General features: G+C 31.2%; 1 protein-coding gene and 1 non-coding gene across 2 annotated transcripts in view; one reads left to right on the top strand and one right to left on the bottom strand.

Annotated features, from left to right (window-relative positions):
- The window catches only part of LOC121209393 (uncharacterized), a 50,543-nt gene extending 34,289 nt beyond the window's left edge, over positions 1 to 16,254 (top strand). Inside the window, exon 3 of the mRNA XM_041080007.1 lies at positions 16,066 to 16,254. Within this exon, the coding sequence (XP_040935941.1) occupies positions 16,066 to 16,217 (152 nt within the window). The 3' untranslated portion in view covers positions 16,218 to 16,254. The remainder of the gene's footprint in view (positions 1 to 16,065) is intronic.
- Positions 13,607 to 14,759, bottom strand: LOC107956396 (uncharacterized). The gene is made up of 2 exons (XR_005904523.1): positions 13,917 to 14,759; positions 13,607 to 13,636 (listed from the first exon to the last, which is right to left on the bottom strand). It is a non-coding gene; the product is annotated as an uncharacterized protein (transcript).
- Positions 16,255 to 20,794: the final 4,540 nt, after the last annotated feature.

A 20,794-nucleotide genomic window follows, 5' to 3' on the forward strand; every position in this document is an offset into this window, starting at 1 on the left:
CTTTCAGGTTGTTCCAATCTTAAAGGTTTCCAGAGATGATGGCAAATGGAATGCCTGCAAGCTTTATTTAGATGGACGGGCATTAAAGAGCTACCTATTTTAATGGAATCTGAGCAGTCTGTTTTGTTAATTTGAAAGATTGCATGAACCTTGGATCTGCCGGTAGCACAGGTGGTGTAAAGTTTAAAATCTCTTAATCTTCTGGGTTATAAAGTTGATATTTGTGATATAGATCTTTCATTGGAAAACAATATCAACGGAGGAATAGGAATTAGAATTCTACATTTATTTAATTTCTTAGGAGTTTTAGTTTTACTAGGTTTTTTTATTTCCTTATAAACTTTAAATTAGGAATTCTATTAGGACTTTAAATTAGGAATTAGATTAGGATTTTCCTTTGTAATTAACAGCCTATAAAAGGTGCCAATATGAAAAAAAAGGGGGTTTATTTTTATCACAAACGTTAGTTTGGGAAGGGGTTCAGTCAAAGATGAATCTGCCTTTGAGTAACCATAGGTCAAGCAAGGATACTTTCTCGTCTAGACCTGTGACTAGATCTTACGCCAAGGCGCATAACAACTTGGTATCAGAGCCAGTTGTCATGGGTGACGAAAAAACTTTGACAGCCAAGCTGGAGGCATTTATGGAACAAATGGCTACAAGGCAACAAGTATTAGAGGAGCAGATGGCGATTTTATCTCTTTCGGTCCAAAAGACAACGAAAGAGAATTTAGAAAAAAATAATGAAGAACAAGGCAGCAGTGGAGGAAGAAAAGAAATTCAATTCACAACACGGTGGGGCATGGTGCCAAGATACTCCAAGATGGAATTTCCCACTTATGATGGTGTTGGTGATCCTTTAGGATGGTTAAAAAGATGCGAAATTTTTTTACAATCAGCGAACCAACGAAGAAGACAAAGTCGGCTTAGCTTCATTCCATCTCTTAGGAGAAGCACAATTGTGGTTTGATCAAATCGAGGAAGAGGAGGCAAATTTGGATTGGGAGCGTTTTAGAGAGTGTTGTCATGTCAGGTTTGGGCCACCTATGAGTAATAACCCCTTGGGGGAACTTGCAAACTTGAGACGAACTGGGACGGTAGAAGAATATCAACGTCAATTTCAATCACTACTGGCTAGGACTACTGATCTTAAACCTCGACAACAAGTAAACCTTTTTACTGCCGGATTAGTAGAGGAACTTAGAATTGATATTGAGATGCAACAACCGGGAAACCTTAGAGTTGCAATGAATATGGCTCGAGCTTTGGAACGGAAACAAAAAGTCTCTTCCAAGATGTTATCTCAAACCAATCTAAACTGGTCAGCTTCCCAAAACACTGGCAGCAATTCCATTATTCCAATAACTAAGAGCTTTGCAAAGGGAGGAGGACAAACAAGAAACCAATGGGGAATAACAGCAAAATAGGTTCTTCCACACCATTTATCAAAAGATTGACACGAGAGAGATGGCGGAGAGAAGGGCTAAGGGATTGTGTTATAATTGTGACGAGTCTTACTCCATGGGGCACAAATGTAAAAGGCTATTTTGGATAGAAGTACCAGATATTGAAGATGAGCAAGATGATGAGGTAGATGATCTTGAAATTTCCTTACATGCCATTAGAGGAACTTGCAATTCATCTACTATGCAACTACCAGCAAAGGTGTCAGGAAAATAGTGTTAGTTCTCGTTGATTCAGGCAGTACACATAACTTTCTACGCGAAGGTCTAGTGCCAAGATTGGGACTGAAAATACAAAAGAAAAGGGGGTTACAAGTATGTGTGGAAACGGAGAACGGGTTCCTAGCATTGGCATTTGTAAATCAGTACAGTTCGTTGTGGCCAATGACAACTTTCAAGCTGATTTTTATACAATACCATTAGAAGGGTTTGATATGATTCTGGGGGTTAAATGGTTGTGTACCCTTGGTCCAATTTTATGGGATTTCAGCTCCTTAATTATGCAATTTGCAGTAAACAAGAAGAAGATACTCTGGCAAGGGCAGCACCCAGAGGAAGTTCCACGACTCAGCTTGATACAGGGACAGGATTTAACTAATATAGCATTAGATAAGCTACTGGTAGAATTTGTGCATTTATTCCAAGAACCGTCTGGGTTACCTTCTAACCGCAAATGTAACCATCGTATAACTCTCAAACTAGGAACGGACCAATTGTAGTCAGGCCTTATCGATATCCACATTTTCAAAAGGATGAGATTGAGAAGCAGTGTGACCAAATGTTACAACAAGGAATCATTCGACCCAGTAGATCACCATTCTCTTCTCCAGTACTATTAGTAAAGAAGCATGACGGGTCATGGCGTTTTTGCATCGATTATCGAGAGCTTAATGCTTGCACTGTTAAAGACAAATATCGATTCCTGTCGTGGATAATTGTTGGACAACTTCATGGGGCAAAATATTTTACAAAATTGGATTTACGATCGGGATATTTTCAAATTAGAATGGCAACTATGATGTGGAAAAGACAGCCTTCCGAACCCACCATGACACTTTGAGTTTCTTTCATGCCATTCGGGCTTACCAATGCCCCTTCCACATTTCAGAGTTTGATGAATGACATTTTTCGCCCTTACTTGCGTAAGTTTTTTTAGTCTTCTTTGATGACATATTAATTTATAGCAAAACATGGACTGAACATATGCATCATGTAAGATTAGTTTTTGAACTCTTGCGGGATAATATGTTGTTCTTAAAGAAATCAAGTGTTCTTTGGAGTCTCAGGTAACTACCTCGGTCATGTCATCAAAGAAGACTAAAATAAACTTACGCAAGTAAGGGCGAAAAATGTCATTCATCAAACTCTGAAATGTGGAAGGGGCATTGGTAAGCCCGAATGGCATGATAAGAACTCAAAGTGTCTATGGTGGGTTCGGAAGGCTGTCTTTTCCACATCATAGTTGCCATTCTAATTTGAAAATATCCCGATCGTAAATCCAATTTTGTAAAATATTTTGCCCCATGAAGTTTGTCCAACAATTTATCCACGACAGGAATCGATATTTGTCTTTAACAGTGCAAGCATTAAGCTCTCGATAATCGATGCAAAAACGCCATGACCCGTCATGCTTCTTTACTAATAGTACTGGAGAAGAGAATGGTGATCTACTGGGTCGAATGATTCCTTGTTGTAACATTTGGTCACACTGCTTCTCAATCTCATCCTTTTGAAAATGTGGATATCGATAAGGCCTGACTACAATTGGTCCCGTTCCTAGTTGAGAGTTATACGATGGTTACATTGCGGTTAGAAGGTAACCCAGACGGTTCTTGGAATAAATGCCAAATTCTACCAGTAGCTTATTAATGCTATATTAGTTAAATCCTGTCCCTGTATCAAGCTGAGTCGTGGAACTTCCTCTGGTGCTGCCCTTGCCAGAGTATCTTCTTCTTGTTTACTGCAAATTGCATAATTAAGGAGCTGAAATCCCATAAAATTGGACCAAGGGTACACAACCATTTAACCCCAGAATCATATCAAACCCTTCTAATGGTATTGTATAAAATCAGCTTGAAAGTTGTCATTGGCCACAACGAACTGTACTGATTTACAAATGCCAATGCTAGGAACCGTTCTCCGTTTTCCACACATACTTGAACCCCTTTTCTTTTGTATTTTCAGTCCCAATCTTGGCACTAGACCTTCGCGTAGAAAGTTATGTGTACTGCCTGAATCAACGAGAACTAACACTATTTTTCCTGACACCTTTGCTGGTAGTTGCATAGTAGTGAATTGCAAGTTCCTCTAATGGCATGTAAGGAAATTTCAAGATCATCTACCTCATATCTTGCTCATCTTCAATATCTGGTACTTCTATCCAAAATAGCCTTTTACATTTGTGCCCCATGGAGTAAGACTCGTCACAATTATAACACAATCCCTTAGCCCTTCTCTCCGCCATCTCTACTCGTGTCAATCTTTTGATAAATGGTGTGGAAGAACCTATTTTGCTGTTATTCCCCATTGGTTTCATTGTTTGTCCTCCTCCCTTTGCAAAGCTCTTAGTTATTGGAATAATGGAATTGCTGCCAGTGTTTTGGGAAGCTGACCAGTTTAGATTGGTTTGAGATAACATCTTGGAAGAGACTTTTGTTTCCGTTCCAAAGCTCGAGCCATATTCATTGCAACTCTAAGGTTTCCCGGTTGTTGCATCTCATATCAATTCTAAGTTCCTCTACTAATCCGGCAGTAAAAAGGTTTACTTGTTGTCGAGGTTTAAGATCAGTAGTCCTAGCCAGTAGTGATTGAAATTGACGTTGATATTCTTCTACCGTCCCAGTTCGTCTCAAGTTTGCAAGTTCCCCAAGGGGTTATTACTCATAGGTGGCCCAAACCTGACATGACAACACTCTCTAAACGCTCCCAATCCAAATTTGCCTCCTCTTCCTCGATTTGATCAAACCACAATTGTGCTTCTCCTAAGAGATGGAATGAAGCTAAGCCGACTTTGTCTTCTTCGTTGGTCGCTGATTGTTAAAAAAATTTTCGCATCTTTTTAACCATCCTAAAGGATCACCAACACCATCATAAGTGGGAAATTCCATCTTGGAGTATCTTGGCACCATGCCCCCACCGTGTTGTGAATTGAATTTCTTTTCTTACCTCCACTGCTGCCTTGTTCTTCATTATTTTTTTCTAAATTCTCTTTCGTTGTCTTTTGGACCGAAGAGATAAAATCGCCATCTGCTCCTCTAATACTTGTTGCCTTGTAGCCATTTGTTCCATAAATGCCTCCAGCTTGGCTGTCAAAGTTTTTTCGTCACCCATGACAACTGGCTCTGATACCAAGTTGTTATGCGCCTTGGCGTAAGATCTAGTCACAGGTCTAGACGAGAAAGTATCCTTGCTTTGACCTATGGTTACTCAAAGGCAGATTCATCTTTGACTGAACCCCTTCCCAAACTAACGTTTGTGATAAAAAATAAACCCCCCTTTTTTTCATATTGGCAACCTTTTTATAGGCTGTTAATTACAAAGGAAAATCCTAATCTAATTCCTAATTTAAAGTCCTAATAGAATTCCTAATTTAAAGTTTATAAGGAAATAAAAAACCTAGTAAAACTAAACTCCTAAAGAAATTAAAAATGTAGAATTAATCTATTCCTGATATTGTTTCCATGAAAGATTATATCAAATATTCATTATAACAACCAGAAATAAGATTTAAATTAACCACTGTGTACGGAGACAAGGTTCATGCATTTCAAATTAACAAAAGACTTAGATTCCAATTAAAAGGTAGCTCTTTAATGCCGTCATCTAAATAAGCTCTGAGCATTCATTTCCATCATTCTGGACCTAGATTGAACATATTACTGAGATTTTCGATTGAAGAGGTAGTCTTTATGTTTGTCCCACAAAACAAACCTCCAACGAACATTCATTTTCCCATCAATTTCTGGAAAGCTTTGAGTTTTGAGCAACCTGAAGAATTAACATTCAAGGATCCCATTCTATTCTGGTTGGAAACTCCTCAGACTTTTGCAGCCTCCTAAATTCAAATCTTAGCTTGTAAGAACTCCAACAGATGATGACATTACTAATCTAGTACAACCTTCCAAACCAAAATTTCAGATTTGGGGCAGTTATAACGTCTGGTGCCTTGATCAGGTTCCCGACCCTTTGAGGTTGAGCACTTTCAACTTATACAGGGCTGTTGAAACAATAATAATTAGAGATAAAGGAGAAAAAATATGGTGAAGCTTATTTTCATTTTTATTCTTCTATATAATACCTTCTTCTCGAATTAGAAAACAAAGACAAATGAGTTAATTCTTACTGTATTTTCCTTCCACGTTGTTCAATATTGCTATAAGGCAAGAGAAGTACAACAGATTTCCGGTTGGAACCTAAAGCAGAGATCTTAAAGAATATCTGACCATCTAAGTCTTAACTTATTAGAAGGTAGGTGAGATCACAACAATTGGAGACAATGACTTTGAGCAATCTTATCTTTTCATCTTCAAGAAATATCCCTATTCAAAGTGGTCTTGTTCATTCCCTGGCGAACATGTAGATTTTATTAAAATAAATCTAAAATAAACTTAATAAACTAGGATCTGTCATTCAATCATCAAGAATAATTAAGAATAAAACTAGATGCGGAAGCGTACCTGAATCCATGGATTCTTGAGACTTTTTGGAACTTGGGGGATTTGATCTTCCAAATTAGCACACAGAATTCAAGAATATCTACTCTCTCTTTCCTAATGATGGGTATTAGAAAAGATGTCTTGTGTATAATTTGGGGACCATAACTCTAATATTTATAACCTTAGCATATTAGTTCTAATCAAATTCTAATTAGCCCATCATTAAGTAGAATTTGATTAGAAGGATATCTACACATGTTGACCCATACTTTATTAATAATTAAAAGCCCAATAAATTCTAACCAAATTAGATCACTTTTAATTTGGGCTAACCTATCATGATATTAAATAATAACATGTAATTATCCTTATTATATATGTGATATCGAAATTTTCCAACAATCTCCCACTTGGACCACATATATATACTAATTACTTTATAATTACATGTCATTATATACCTTATGAGCTCAAAGTTTTACTATCATATCCAAAAGGCATTCCGTACAATCTCGTCCATAATTATGTTAACATAGACCAAGGCGACTTTCGTTACAAATATCGTAACTAAATCCATCCATGATCACGTATATTAACACAACCAAATGACATAGATCAAGTATGGATGTGTAGCATGGAAATACTTGCAATATGATCTAAACATGTCTATTTCCAATGGTCCTCCTTAGTGAGATCAAATCTTACAAAATCAGAGTGAATAAACCAAATAAACTTTATTTCTATAGAAATAAACTTATTACCTTAAACTGAAATAACTGAAAATGTGTCTATAACATAAAAGCATTTAAAAATACAAACTCCCACTAAAACCAAATATCCTTTAAATGACATTACACCTATATGAGCAATGTGCTCTTATAAACCTTAGGTGTAGTTCTTAATAAGCGGATCCGCAATTATGGAGTTTGTCCTAATATGCTTTATAAGCACTTAACCACTCTGAACTTTTACTTTAACAACCAGGAACTTAAAGTCTATGTGTTTTGACTTTAATGTGCTCCTGTTGCTATTGGAATAAAAGACTGCAATTTGTTTTCACAATTGCACCTTAGTGACAAAATCTTTATCCATATTCCATCAAAATCGAGTTTATATACTTGATGATCTCTAACTGATTAGACCTCCAATATGTGAGCATGTAATCTTTTATTCTCTGAAAATACCTTATACCCCTTGGATGCTATCTAATGGTCCAAACAGGGTGCTTAAATATCTGCTAACATCCCAATAGTGTATACAAGATTCCAATGTATACAAACCTGACATACATAAACTTTCCACTGCTAAAATGTAAAAATCTAATGCATTTTTGTAATCTTAATATCATTCTTAGGGCATTGATTGAGGCTATACTTATTATTGACAAGCAATATGTCATTAACATATAAAACCAAATATAAAACTTTAACATATAAAACCAAATAAAACTTTACTCCCACTAAACTTATGGTATAAACGATTATCAACAAAATTCATCTCTAAACCGAATGAGATAATCATTGGTAAATTTGTATATTATTGACGAGAAGTCTACTTAAGCCCATAGATAAAGTTCTTTAATTTGCAAATCATTACTTTTGTATCACCAGACACAAAGTTTCTAATTGCACCATATAAATGTTGATCAATGTTACCATGAGAAACCATTAACTAATATTCATTGATGAGCTTAAAGTCAAATATTCCACTAAGCCATTTTAACCCTTCTTTAGTGGACCTTTCTAATGACATTCATTCTTAAGGTTGTTGAGTTTGTTCTTCTGGAACAATTACCTCATCTTGAATAGGGAGTTGTTTAACATTGTCTTATTGAGGTTCTAGATTCACTTCTTAATCAATGATAGGTATGAGAGTCTAAACATCATCAAAGTGATAGTAGGAACTGAGTTAGAATCCAATTCCTCCTCAAAAGCAATGTTCTAACCTTATTTCTCCCTCCAAACTCAACATCCTCAAAAATGTTGTAATTCTTGTCTCAAAAAATATTCCTAATTGTGGGATCATAAAATTCATAGCCCTTAGATTGCTCAGAATTTCCTTAACCCTTAACTTTACAGACATCAAAGAAGTCATAAGTGATGTCATTTCAACCTTATCGTTTTTTAGCAAAACGTTTCTCAATTTCATCAAGGAAACCTTGGCTTGAGTAATCTTTTCAGATTCTATGCCCTTAAAGGCTTCTAAATATTGTGCTTCATGAGCATCAGACTCATGCAATTTGAACGATTCCACCTCTCAAAATCCCTTTTAACATAGGGGTTACTTTCCGCAGTGAGAGGTGCGAGTAGTTCTTCCTTTAGTGTAAGGTCTATGTTCATATAGCCAAGCACTATAAGTAAGTGCCTTTTCCATTCATTGAAATTAGCCCCATTAAGTATGGGTACAGAATTTATATTAGCAGATATTGTGGCAGTAGAATATGAATTAGCTGAATATAGAACAAAAAATAATAAAAATAAGCTCACATCAATATTCATAGTAAAAATAATTCAGGATAATGGCTAATCCCATCTCAAGATACCAAACACAACATTAATATTAAGTCTTTGGACAGTAATATTAACAGTAAGCGGTACTCTTATTGTAGCAATCAAACATTGACAATAAACTATGTTAAACAATGATTAATCTTTGGACTAACTTATTGCTCACATAAATACCTTATAATTGTCACACATTTATCACCACAGATGTCGTTGTAATTCTGCCAAATATTAACTTACCTTTGGGTAAATTAATAAACGCATGAATCACAAAACATATAATCATCTTAATATTTCAAATAAACTAATCTACACAAAAGAGGTCACTTTGGTGGCATTTTGTTTCAACTAATTTATTTAATATATTACACATCCTTAATTAAAAGCCAAAATCTGAATTTATTTGTTTCAAAATATTTATCTTAATTTCATCTTTCAATCAAATTAAAAGATATATATATATTTATCCCAAAACAACATACAATGATGTTGGAAAATATAATAATAGTTGAATAAATTATAAACCATAAACAACTTCACATAAGACTTCAAATTTAAACCAAAATAATTTGAATAAAGGTAAACGTCATTTTAAGATATCGGACACTCTATTAATATTTCATCTTTGGACAAAATATTAATTTGTAAGTGATATCTTGGTGTAGTAATCAAACATTGACAATAAGAGCATGTCGAATAATAAATCTTCCTTTTGGCCAATTTATTACTCACATGTAAAACCGAATAACCGTCACATGTTTATCACCATAGTTGCACATGTAATATGATTAACCTTCACTTGGGCCAATCAATATTAACATAACTTAAGTTACATGCACACAAACTTTTATATTTCAAAACAAAATAATTTATACAAAAAATCACTTTGGTGACTTTTGCTTCAATTAAGTTATTTTAAAATATATATAAACATACCAATATTCAAATTTAAATTTCCCCAATAGTCAAATGTCAAAACTAATTTTTTTATTGCTTTATAACTCTGAAATAACCCAAAATAAGTTTGTCTTAATAATGCAATAAAAAAACCGAAACCTTAATTTTTTTGACTATTTCCTTCTTCTTTTTTGTTCCAAAATCATATATCAAAACCAAACAGAAATAATGTAGTGGTTCAAAGCCAAATAATTAACAAAACATGTATTCATAATTTTGGCATGGATAAAAACACCAAAACAATTCACGCATATACATGTATTCATAATCAAATAGAAAAACTTACCCTGAATTTACCATGTAAATCCAAAGTTGTATTTATGATTAAATAGATATTCACATAAATACTTGAAAATATTTTCAAGCCAATAAATCTCAAAAAACAAATCATAATAGTTGGCATATCCCACAATTCATACAATAAATCATATCATCATAATTTAACCAAATATTTGGAACCATAATATGCCAAAACCTAAAATTATATAACCAAATTTAAAACCAAAATATTTAAATATGTATATAGTTGACATGAATTTGCACCAAAGCACCCATAAAATTTAATATATAACCATAACAAAAAAATTAACTTCAATGATATCCATCAAAACTTAATTTCACCAATTAAACTGTAAAATATATCTTATTGAATAATGGTTATAACGTCTGTTTACACAAACTATAATCATGCATTAATCCTCAAAATCATTGATATGCATATAATATATATACACACACAAATATAAAAATAATATTGGCTTGCCTTACATATTGATGTAAACTCAAATTTATATTCATGACTAAAAACATTATTATAAAACTTCTTTATACTCACAAATACTTTAAAAAAATTCATAACCACAAAATACAAAAAGAATCCCAAATCATATAAAATTCTTATATGCGCGACTAATTATGAAAATTCATAGCCACCATATTTAAAAAAAATAATCCCAAATATTTAATTTAGTTAGATTCCATAAAGACTAAAACTTACATAAAATAATTATAAAAGAAACTAAAAGTAATCATTTGTATATATGAATGGTGAATATAATCATCATAAATAAAGATAAAGATGATGATTCATATATATCAACTACAAACAGAAAATTTAAAACAAATAGTACGAAAAAATATATCTTATCAAGTGAATAACTTTCAAAACTAATTATACAACCCAATTGGAATTCTCCAATTGTAAAAAGTTGTAAGTCTGTAATTTCAATTTAATAATGACTTTACCAAAACTTATAAAATAATTGTGTGAAAAAAAGAGAGAAAGAATCTCACAAATCAATTTTTATCAATTGATTATAAATAAATATATAAACCTTCATCTTTCGAATAACATATGCAATATTAAACTAGATTTATTTATAAAACTTTAAAACTTTATTTAAAGAATCAAACTTAAAATTATCAAGAATCTCAAAGATTCAACATAATATATAATTAAAATATCAAATCCATAAACTAAAAAAAAGAATCAATCCAAAATTAATAAAGAATCAATTCATTCTCAATGATTTAACATGACAAAGCTCTGATACCACTTGTTAGATTTTATTAAAATAAATCTAAAATAAAACTTAATAAACTAGGATCTGTCATGTCAAATCATCAAGAATAAATTAAGAACAAAACTAGATGCGGAAGCGTACCTGAATCTATAGATTCCTTGAGATCGACTTTTGAAACTTGGGGATTTGATCTTTCAAATTAGCACACAAGAATTCAGAGAATATCTGCTCTCTCTTTCCTAATGATGGATATTAGAAAAGATGTCTTGTGTATAATTTGGGGACCATAACCCTAATATTATAACCTTAGCATATTAGTTCTAATCAAATTCTAATTAGCCACCATTAATTAGAATTGATTAGAAGAGTATCTACACATGTTTGACCCATACTTTATTTAATAATTAAAAGCCCAATAAAATTCTAACCAAATTAGATCACTTTTAATTTGGTCTAACCTATCATGATAGTAATAATAACATGTAATATCCTTATTATATATATGATGTCCAAATTTTCCAACAGAACAAGTATAAGAATAAAGCTATATAAACATAATCTCTGAAACGTTAATCACTTCATTGCTTCTTTTTGAAATACTCATGTCTAACACTTACATCTAAAGTATGTTCAGATGTGGATATAAAGATATAATCCTTCAAGGGCTTTTGAAATATATGAAAAAGTTAAGAAAAATTAATATACACATGTCAAATACAACTCACATATAACACTTATATCCTAATTTGAATAACATAGCTTAAAGAATTGGAGCTGATATTACAGACACAGAAGGCTAGAAACAAGAAAGGTGTTTGGCTAAAGAGAGAATGCAAGAAAATAGATAAAATTAAAGCAACATTCTTTTTTCAATAATTCATACTACTTTTTTTTATTTTTTTTAAATATTAAGCATTAAAGAGTTGCCACTTCTTTTTAATTATTTTTACAAAAAAACAACAACATTAAAATTATATATAGATATATATGTCATCTTACTTTTATTGTCGATGATTAAACCTTCAATAATTTCTGTAGCCTAAAAAAATGAAAAGTACAAATATTACAAAAGCTCATAAAGTTTACATTTATGATTACCATTGCATGTATAGTAAAAAACAAGCTAAAAAAACATTTTCAACTAAAGTAATTCAATGAAATTACATTTTTGTTTATACATATCGTGCATGTCTTATTAATATTTATAATCAACAAGATAATTTCTAAATGACACATTTTAAAAATTTAAACAACAAATCTACTCATTTTACTTTATCGATATTAATAATAAATACTTCCTAAATATAATAGATTATATATATGTTTTGTACCAAAGATGTAATCGTTTCAAATTCAACCTCAAATCTAATTAATGCCACATCTTAAAATTAATTGTTTAATAAATTAAGCTACATATATATAATTTTTATGGAATTACTTACAGTTGTTTTTGTTAGCAAATGATATACATCTCTTTCCTCCCACAATCTGCAACGTTTTCCAGGTTCATCGATAGATTTTTCCCTAACAATTTTCTTCCCATTTCTTGTAGCAAGTCATGCATCAACAACTGGTCGTGTCTGTTAATAGTTAGTAGAGATTTTTTAATAAGAACATTAATTCCAATATTTGGAAAAACTCACAACCATCCAATACTTTCATTACAAAATCTTCTCCTCCCTATTAAAGAAGCATGTTATATCTAGAAATATATTCTTCTCCCTTTCTTCCAGTCCATCAAAACTTATTTGAAGTCTGTCAAGAATTTCTTTGTTAGAAACTCTTTCAAGTCTTCTAATGTACTTTTCCATTGCCTTGCATCTCTATCACACAAAAAAGAACCCAAAACTTCAAGAGCTAATGGGAGTCCACCAGCATAACCTACGATATGTTTAGCGAGCTCAATGAAATCCTCTTTTGGCGCTGTCTTGCAACCAAAAGCTTTCAAATTGAAAAGATGAAGTGCATCAATGGCTTTCAGTGTTGTAGGCTTATACACACTATCAACTCGATAAGATCGGAGCAAATGTTCATCTCTTGTTGTTACAACGATTCTGCTCCCTAAACCGAACCAATTACACTTTCCAACCAAGCATTTCAAGTGTTGTAGGTTATCAACATCATCAAGAACAACAAGAACTTTTTTGTGAGACAACCTGTGACTAATTATGGTTTCCCTTCGTGAACATTGAAAAAATTGAAGCTTTCATCAACAAGATCTGGGAAAGTAATTGTTTCTGTAAAGAACAAAGTCCACATTTCTCTGAAACTTCTCGAACATCAGCAAGAAAGCTTTTCCCTTCAAAATAAGGTGACAAGCGACTATAAACAACTCTTGCGAGGGTCGTTTTGCCAATGCCACCCATACCACAAATTCCCATGATACGGATATCATCTTCCCCAATTTCTATTTTCGAATGCAAATCATCCAAGCTTGGACTGATACCAACTAACTCATCATGCTCAATTGGATATGTTTGACATAACTTTGCTGATATTTTTTAATAATGTCTCCAATAAATTCTGATTCATGCCTACAAAGATAAAAAGATTTAATTTAATTAAGAAAATTATTGGTATGGAAATGAAGTTAAATGATCTAGGAAAAAATTAAGATGTGAAACGCATAGTACTCTATGGAACAAATTTAGGATACACTTGGAGGACTTGAGTTTATAGTTTTTCTGGTGTTATTGCCTTATTTGCCTTATAACACTAGAAAATAACAATTTCCGATTTGTCGATATATATAAAAACAGCTAATTCAAAAAAAATTGTAATTATTAAATTACAAGTAAAATGAAGAAAAAATACCTATTATTTGAGTGCCATCCCTTGATATTAGCCACTTCAGTTAAAGCATTTCTCCACCTTTGGATCTTTGCTTCATCTTCCTTGTATCTCTCTTCATGTTTTGCAAAAGCTGCTTCAACTTTCTCTTTTGTTTTCTTGAATCAGATGGATCCACATCATAGAAAATTGGAAATACTTTATGACCATTCTCCTTTTTCTGTTTAACAATCTCAGCAAGTTCCTCCAAGCACCAACCTGAAAAGACATAGTTTCCGAGAAAACGATTACTGAGCACCATGATTGTTGAATTGCTTTGAAGAGCTCAGGTGCAATCTCTTCACCGGCCTCCAGCTTTGGATCATCCCTGAAAGTGACGATTCCGCTCCTTCTCAAAGCATCATAGAGATGGTCTGTGAAGTTATGACGAGTATCTTCACCTCTAAAACTCAAGAATACATCATATTCTTTTTGTCTAGGAATAGACGAGGAAGTTGAGAGTAACGAGGACATGAGGAAGTCTGAGAAGGGAAAAATGATATGACAATCTAGTTTGGGAAAACCAGAAAATAAGGTGGCTCAATATGCAGAAAGAAACTAGAAACAGACCAAGTATAGGAGCATCAAGAAAGGGAAAGCGGACACAGGTTTCTAAGCAATTTCTCTATACATGTCCTACCTTTTTTTCTTCAAAACGAATCTCCATCATAATAGCTATGAAAAGGTGTGGTGGTGGAAGTTTGGTGACAAATGAAAATGATGGTGTTTTCCAGGAAGAATCGTTGACGGTGAGGGCAGAATTTGTTGCTTTGTCCACAGAGTGGAAGTCAAGTGAAGAAGCACGCCCCTTAATTACCTTTTTCTTTTTCGTTTCTTTTTGGTTCAAACACAATTGGATCCAAACAATTTTCAAACTCAATCATCAAACCAACATAAAGATGACAGAGTAATTACATCTGGAAATTTTGGGCTCATTGCAGCCGGGTTAAGCTGGAAACATCGGCCCAGTAATGTAAAAACCATTTCCTTTTACAGTATTCAGCCCAAAGTAAAAGAAAAATAAAATCCCTCTCCTTTAAACCCCAGCGAACAGTCCCTTTTTTTTTGTTTTTAATAGAGTGGAAAACAACAAACAAAATCTAAATCGACGAAAGGGAGGTCCAATGTGATCCCGTTCAAGACTGTCTCTTAGCTTGTCTGGTAAATCTTCTAGTATCCGAATCATCAACGAATTCAAGTCCTTTTTTGCTAAACTATCAACTACACTGTTGACTTCACGCAATCCATGATGAAACTCAACTTGCCATACGCACCAGCCTTAGGTTTTAGGCAATTCTTTATACATTTCCCACCTTTATTTCTTCGAAACGAATCTCCAGAATAATCTATGAAAGCGAGTAGTGGTAGAAGTGTAACAAGTCAATTAAAGGAAAATGATGATAAGTTTTATTGATGCTATACTCTAATATATAATATATAGCAATAATAGTTTTAAAATCAAACGTAATCTCTAATATATGTTATCCAAATAATAATGTAGTATTTAAATTAATAAAAGAAAATTATCTATAATAATTCTAAAATCATCTTAAATAAAATGCCACTTAAATTCATTTTTTTAAATTTTGAATTAAAACTAAAAAAAAAATGTTTAAAGCTTGTTTTGATGAGCTTAACAACTATAATTGCATGTGAAGATTTAAATTATCTCTAAAAAAATTTCATTGAAACTTTCATGCACATTACTGGTTTCATAATTGATATTAACTTACAAACTTACCCAGTCTTGGACAATGAAACTAAGATTGATATCAAAGTTTTTAAAAGATATTACTTCTTAGCCTTAAATAATTTGCAGAAGAATGACATTACAGCTAAAGACAATTGTTGTTTGTTGATTGCTGCATGCCAAAAACAAAAAAATAAAAATAAACTTGTCAAATTACACTTTAAATCATAGAATTGTAAAGAGTATACAATCAACTATCTAACGAAAATACCACATTGTAATCAATCCAATAAAATTGAAAAAGGAAAAAAATGACAGTGAAAGATAAAAATGAAATGAATAATTGATAATACCCTAGAATGACATATTTTTATGTATTAATTACATATTTATTTTGAGTATGATCCTACTAATTTGAGCTATTTATGGTTCTTTATCTTGTAGGGACTAAATTGAAGGCAAGAGAAATTTTGGGGGCAAAAAGCGTGAATTTGAAGATAAATTGGGCCAGCATGCGAAGCAGGAGAGAAGTGGTGTCGAAAATGCAAAGTGTGGAAGACTTTGGGGGCAAAAATGCAAAAAAAGAGATTTTATAGCACAAGACTCTATTTTAATCCCAATTATATTAGGATAATTATTAATGATTATTATTTAGATTTAATTTTAGCATATATCTTTATTTATCTTTATTATTTGTATTTATCTTTTAAAATTTAATTAGAAATAGACTAGGTTTTCTAGTACTATAAATAGGGGATGGAGTAACATAAATTCCATTCATCTTTTTTGTAAACACTCCCTCTCCAAAAAAAAACTCAGCCTTTATACCTTTTCCTCAAAAAGCATGAGCCACTAAATTTATCTAGTTGAATATTGTCGAAATTCCTCAAAAAGGGTTCATTATGGGACTGACGCTTCCGTCCATGTCCTTAATAGGTGATCTTTTCAACTTGTGTAAGGAACAACCGCTTTTTACGTTTTGGGAAGGTTACATAGTTAGTTCGTTAGTTTACTGCGTCAGAGGTTGGTGACCCCAAGAGACAAAATGGCATTGTATTTGTCATTGAGAAGTGATGATCTAGTATAAGATAGTCTCACAAAAGCGATTGTTAGCTAAAGTTAGGTTCCGCCAAATCTTAAGTCTAAAATCTTAGAGCTGGTGGTCGTAGGCGTCCTCTTCCACTATAACTGGTTTATTCTGTTTAAAAAAGATCACCTAAAAGCCGAGGATTGAACTCAAGGCGGATAGAGACAACCGGAGGTTGGAATATCTCCATAAGAAATTATTTTCCTCAACTTTATTTATCTCTACTATTTTAATTTCAGTTTTCGCAATTTTAATTTAAACTTTTAATTTTGTTTTTATTTTATTTTTATTTATTCAGTAACTACTAAAAAAATTAAAGACAATGAACAAAATTGAATAACATATTAACTATATATGAACTATAATTTAATGTGTAATTGTATACATGAAGTTTTAATTTGATTCAATTCTTGTAAATTACTAATATAATTATAGATATAATAACATTTTATGTTTATATGTTGCATATATAAATAATTATATTTATTCAATACAAAAATAAATTGATGTATTTATTTCTTTAAATGTGTATGATTAAATCAAAATTAAAGTTAACATATACAATTGCACATTAAATTAAAATTCATATATAATTTTGAGATTCATCTCAAAATTCAATAGAAATACTATAAATAAAATTTAAAATATAATATTTTATCTAGATTAAGTAAATTGGGCTCTTTAAAAAAAAATTTCCCAAGTTATTTCAAAAGAATAACACCATTCAAATTTTGATATTCAAAATATAAGAAATACCTAGTGCAAAAGGGATTGACAAGTGAGATTTCGATGCATATTGAGATAGAGCAACATGGTTTCTGACTATATTGCAAAAGAGGCTGGTAGTGATACTGGTCGATTAATTATTCTCGAGGAGCCTCCACTCTTTGTGAGACACATCGAGATAGGAGACAAGTAGCGAGCAATATTATTAGGAGCAAGAGAATAATGATTTCTATGATATTTTAGACTTGTACTAAAATTTCTTTATTATATAAAAAAAAGTATAAGAGATAAATTAGAAGAGATTAAAAATTTTTATGAATTCAAAAAAAAAAAGTTAACATAGTTAATAAGTAAAAAAAAAATTTAAAAAGAATTAATTAATTTTTTTATATATTTTATCCCTATTTTAAAACATCATATAATAAGCATTTAAAAAAATCAATAAAAATACTAAAATTAACATTTAAAATGAATTAATTAAATTAAAATATAACATTTTATCTAGATTAAAAATTAATATTTTAAAAATTTTATCAAATTATTTTAAAAAGAAACTAGCAACATTTACATTTCGATATTCAAAAAAGAGATAAATTAAAAGGTATTTGAAGGTTACAAAATTTTGTGACAATTAAAAGCATTATAACGTTGAAAAAAAATTAAAAGTTAACAAGCACAATTAATAAATTAAAAATTAAATAATTTTAAAATATAATTTTTTTAAAAAATTCAAAAATAAAAATTATTTATTTTGATCTATCCATGAGTTTGATTGTGACTCGAGGCCCAAAAAAATTTCAAGGCCAAATCTATTTCGTGGCTCAACCCAACTCAACAAAAAAAAACTCATTTCTCTATTAAAAATTTATTAAATTGTTAAAAATGTTTTTTACATTAATATTTATATGTTTTATAATTTAATTTTAAAAATATTTTTATTATTTAAATTGAATTCATGCGGCCACCTGAGACATAAAAAATCTTGTCTAAACCTAGCCTGACTAGGTTTATTGGGCTGGGCAGATTGTTGACACATGGATAGGTTTATTAATTTACTCTATGAATAATAATAAGGTCCCTTCAAATTTTGAGTTATTTATTCAGTCCATATTAAATTAAATTTGAACAATTTTATTTTCAATGAGATTAATTATACATTAAAAATATTTTTATGTACATTTAATTATAAAGTATATAAAATATTAGTATAAAATATTTTTTAATTAATGATATAAACTCTGAATCGGTCTAACTTAGATCGAGCTTGGAAAAAGATTTTTATGCCACGAGTCAAACCAAATTCATTTTAAATAATACAAATTATTTTTAAATTTTAATTTAATTATAAAATATTAATATAATAAATTTATTTATGATATTTTATTAAATTTTGAACTGTTAAGTAGATTTTTTGGGCTAATCAAATTGAAACGAGCCTGGACTTGAAATTTATTTGGACCCGAGCAACGACCCATGGGTCTAGGTTAATAACACTATTTTTTTTTTATTTTTGAAAAAAAATATTGTAAATACAAAAAACAACTTTTAAAACATTATATTGTAAATACAAAAAAATAATTTTACAACATTTTTTAAAATTATTTATGTATTTTAAAGAGTATGGACCAAATTGACACAAAATTGTAAATAATGAGGGCTAAAATATTATTTTACCTTTTTATTACAATCAAATCAACCATTTTAACAGCAAAACTAACTAATGGACCAAAATTTTTAAGTAGAAAAAGTATAGAGACTCAATATCTCAAAATTAAAGTATATTGACTAAATTTTAAATTTAAAAGAATACAGGTATCTTTGGCAATAAATTTGGGTAAACTAAATATTGACAAAGGATTCACACCTTATTGGCAATCAAAACTTCCTCCACATTTTATCTCTAGCCGATTACATTTCTTCAATCTGTGATCATAAAATGTAATTATATAAAAATGAATAATATATTGATTGTTTATTAAAAAAAACAATGTTATCCAAATTTGAGATAGGCATAGAATACGAGTTTGTGTTCAACATGTATATGCTTAGAATTCTTAAGTTAATTATATATATTTGAAAGATTATATCTCATTTATTGTAGAGTAAATATATCGAAAATTAATACTTTAAACGAAATAATAAAAAAACTGTAAGTAATATGATAGATAAAAAAAAGTCATAAAAAAAAAGAATTAATAGGCCAAGACCAATGAAGTAGTTTACCACAATTAGTGCTTCTTCAAAACTGCTTTGAAGGTGACCCAATTCCTTTGGATTTGGATTAAACTCTGGTTGCGTTGGTAGCCCGGCCCATGCACAGCTCTAGTTAAAAGTCCTTCGTAACAAGTATGGGGTAATAAGTAAATGGTCGTCTTCTATGCATCCTTCTAATTGCTTGTTTCTCTGGAGGGCTTTGTCCAATATCTGGGAAGATGTACCAAATGGTGTCAATTGGGCACTAGGAATTGGAAGAACAATGAGTTTCTCTGGAACTCAAAGAACTTTTTTGTGTGCAAGGAACTGATTGGAGGTACTCTTTCTACTATGGCCTACTGGAAACTTTGGAAAAATAGAAATGCCTTTGTTTTCAACAGTGGCATTGTGGGAACTATGGAAATGATTTTTTTTTTTTTTGGGGGGGGGGTGAAGTTAAAGCGGGGACTAACTGTTCCAGCAGTGCTAATCATGCGCAATGATATTAAGGAACACGTTTGTAGAATTCTTCTTAAAATGCCTACAACTTTACTTTTGAGCATACCATATGTCCTTTCCTATATTTTCTAAGATAATAATTATCTTTAACGAATTTCCAATTTTACTATATTAATAATTTACATTATACAAAATTTTATATATTCATATATAAATATATATTATTTTCACATGATTTTATCATAACCAAACATATTTTATATTATATTTTAGTTATCATCTATACTATTATTTAAATTTGTAACTGAGTTTTAGTGCCACGAGGTTAGATCTTTCGTCTTGCAATCCGTACGGCCTTAGACGATCCGTTTGTTTCAAACTCGCTTAAGTTTGAGTAAATGTTCTCAATATTCTATTATTCACAAAGAATAGTGAAACAATAAAGAATGGAGTGATTTACAAGTGAGGGGTAGGCTCTCTATTTAAAGCTGAGCTCCCTCAAAATTGACGGTTAAGATCAAGTTACATCGACGGATGAGATTAATCCTATATCTTAAATTATGAGATTTACAAGATATACCTTATCAAATCTAATCTAATTTTTTCAAGATATGATTCCTTTCAATCATTTAAGATTAGTTACCAAGATAGCCTATGTTGTCATATCTTCATCATTGGGCCACTTAGGCTTCAATCTAACATGCTTCT

The sequence above is a fragment of the Gossypium hirsutum genome, chromosome A11 (genome assembly GCF_007990345.1).
Source record: "Gossypium hirsutum isolate 1008001.06 chromosome A11, Gossypium_hirsutum_v2.1, whole genome shotgun sequence".
NCBI lineage: Eukaryota > Viridiplantae > Streptophyta > Magnoliopsida > Malvales > Malvaceae > Gossypium > Gossypium hirsutum.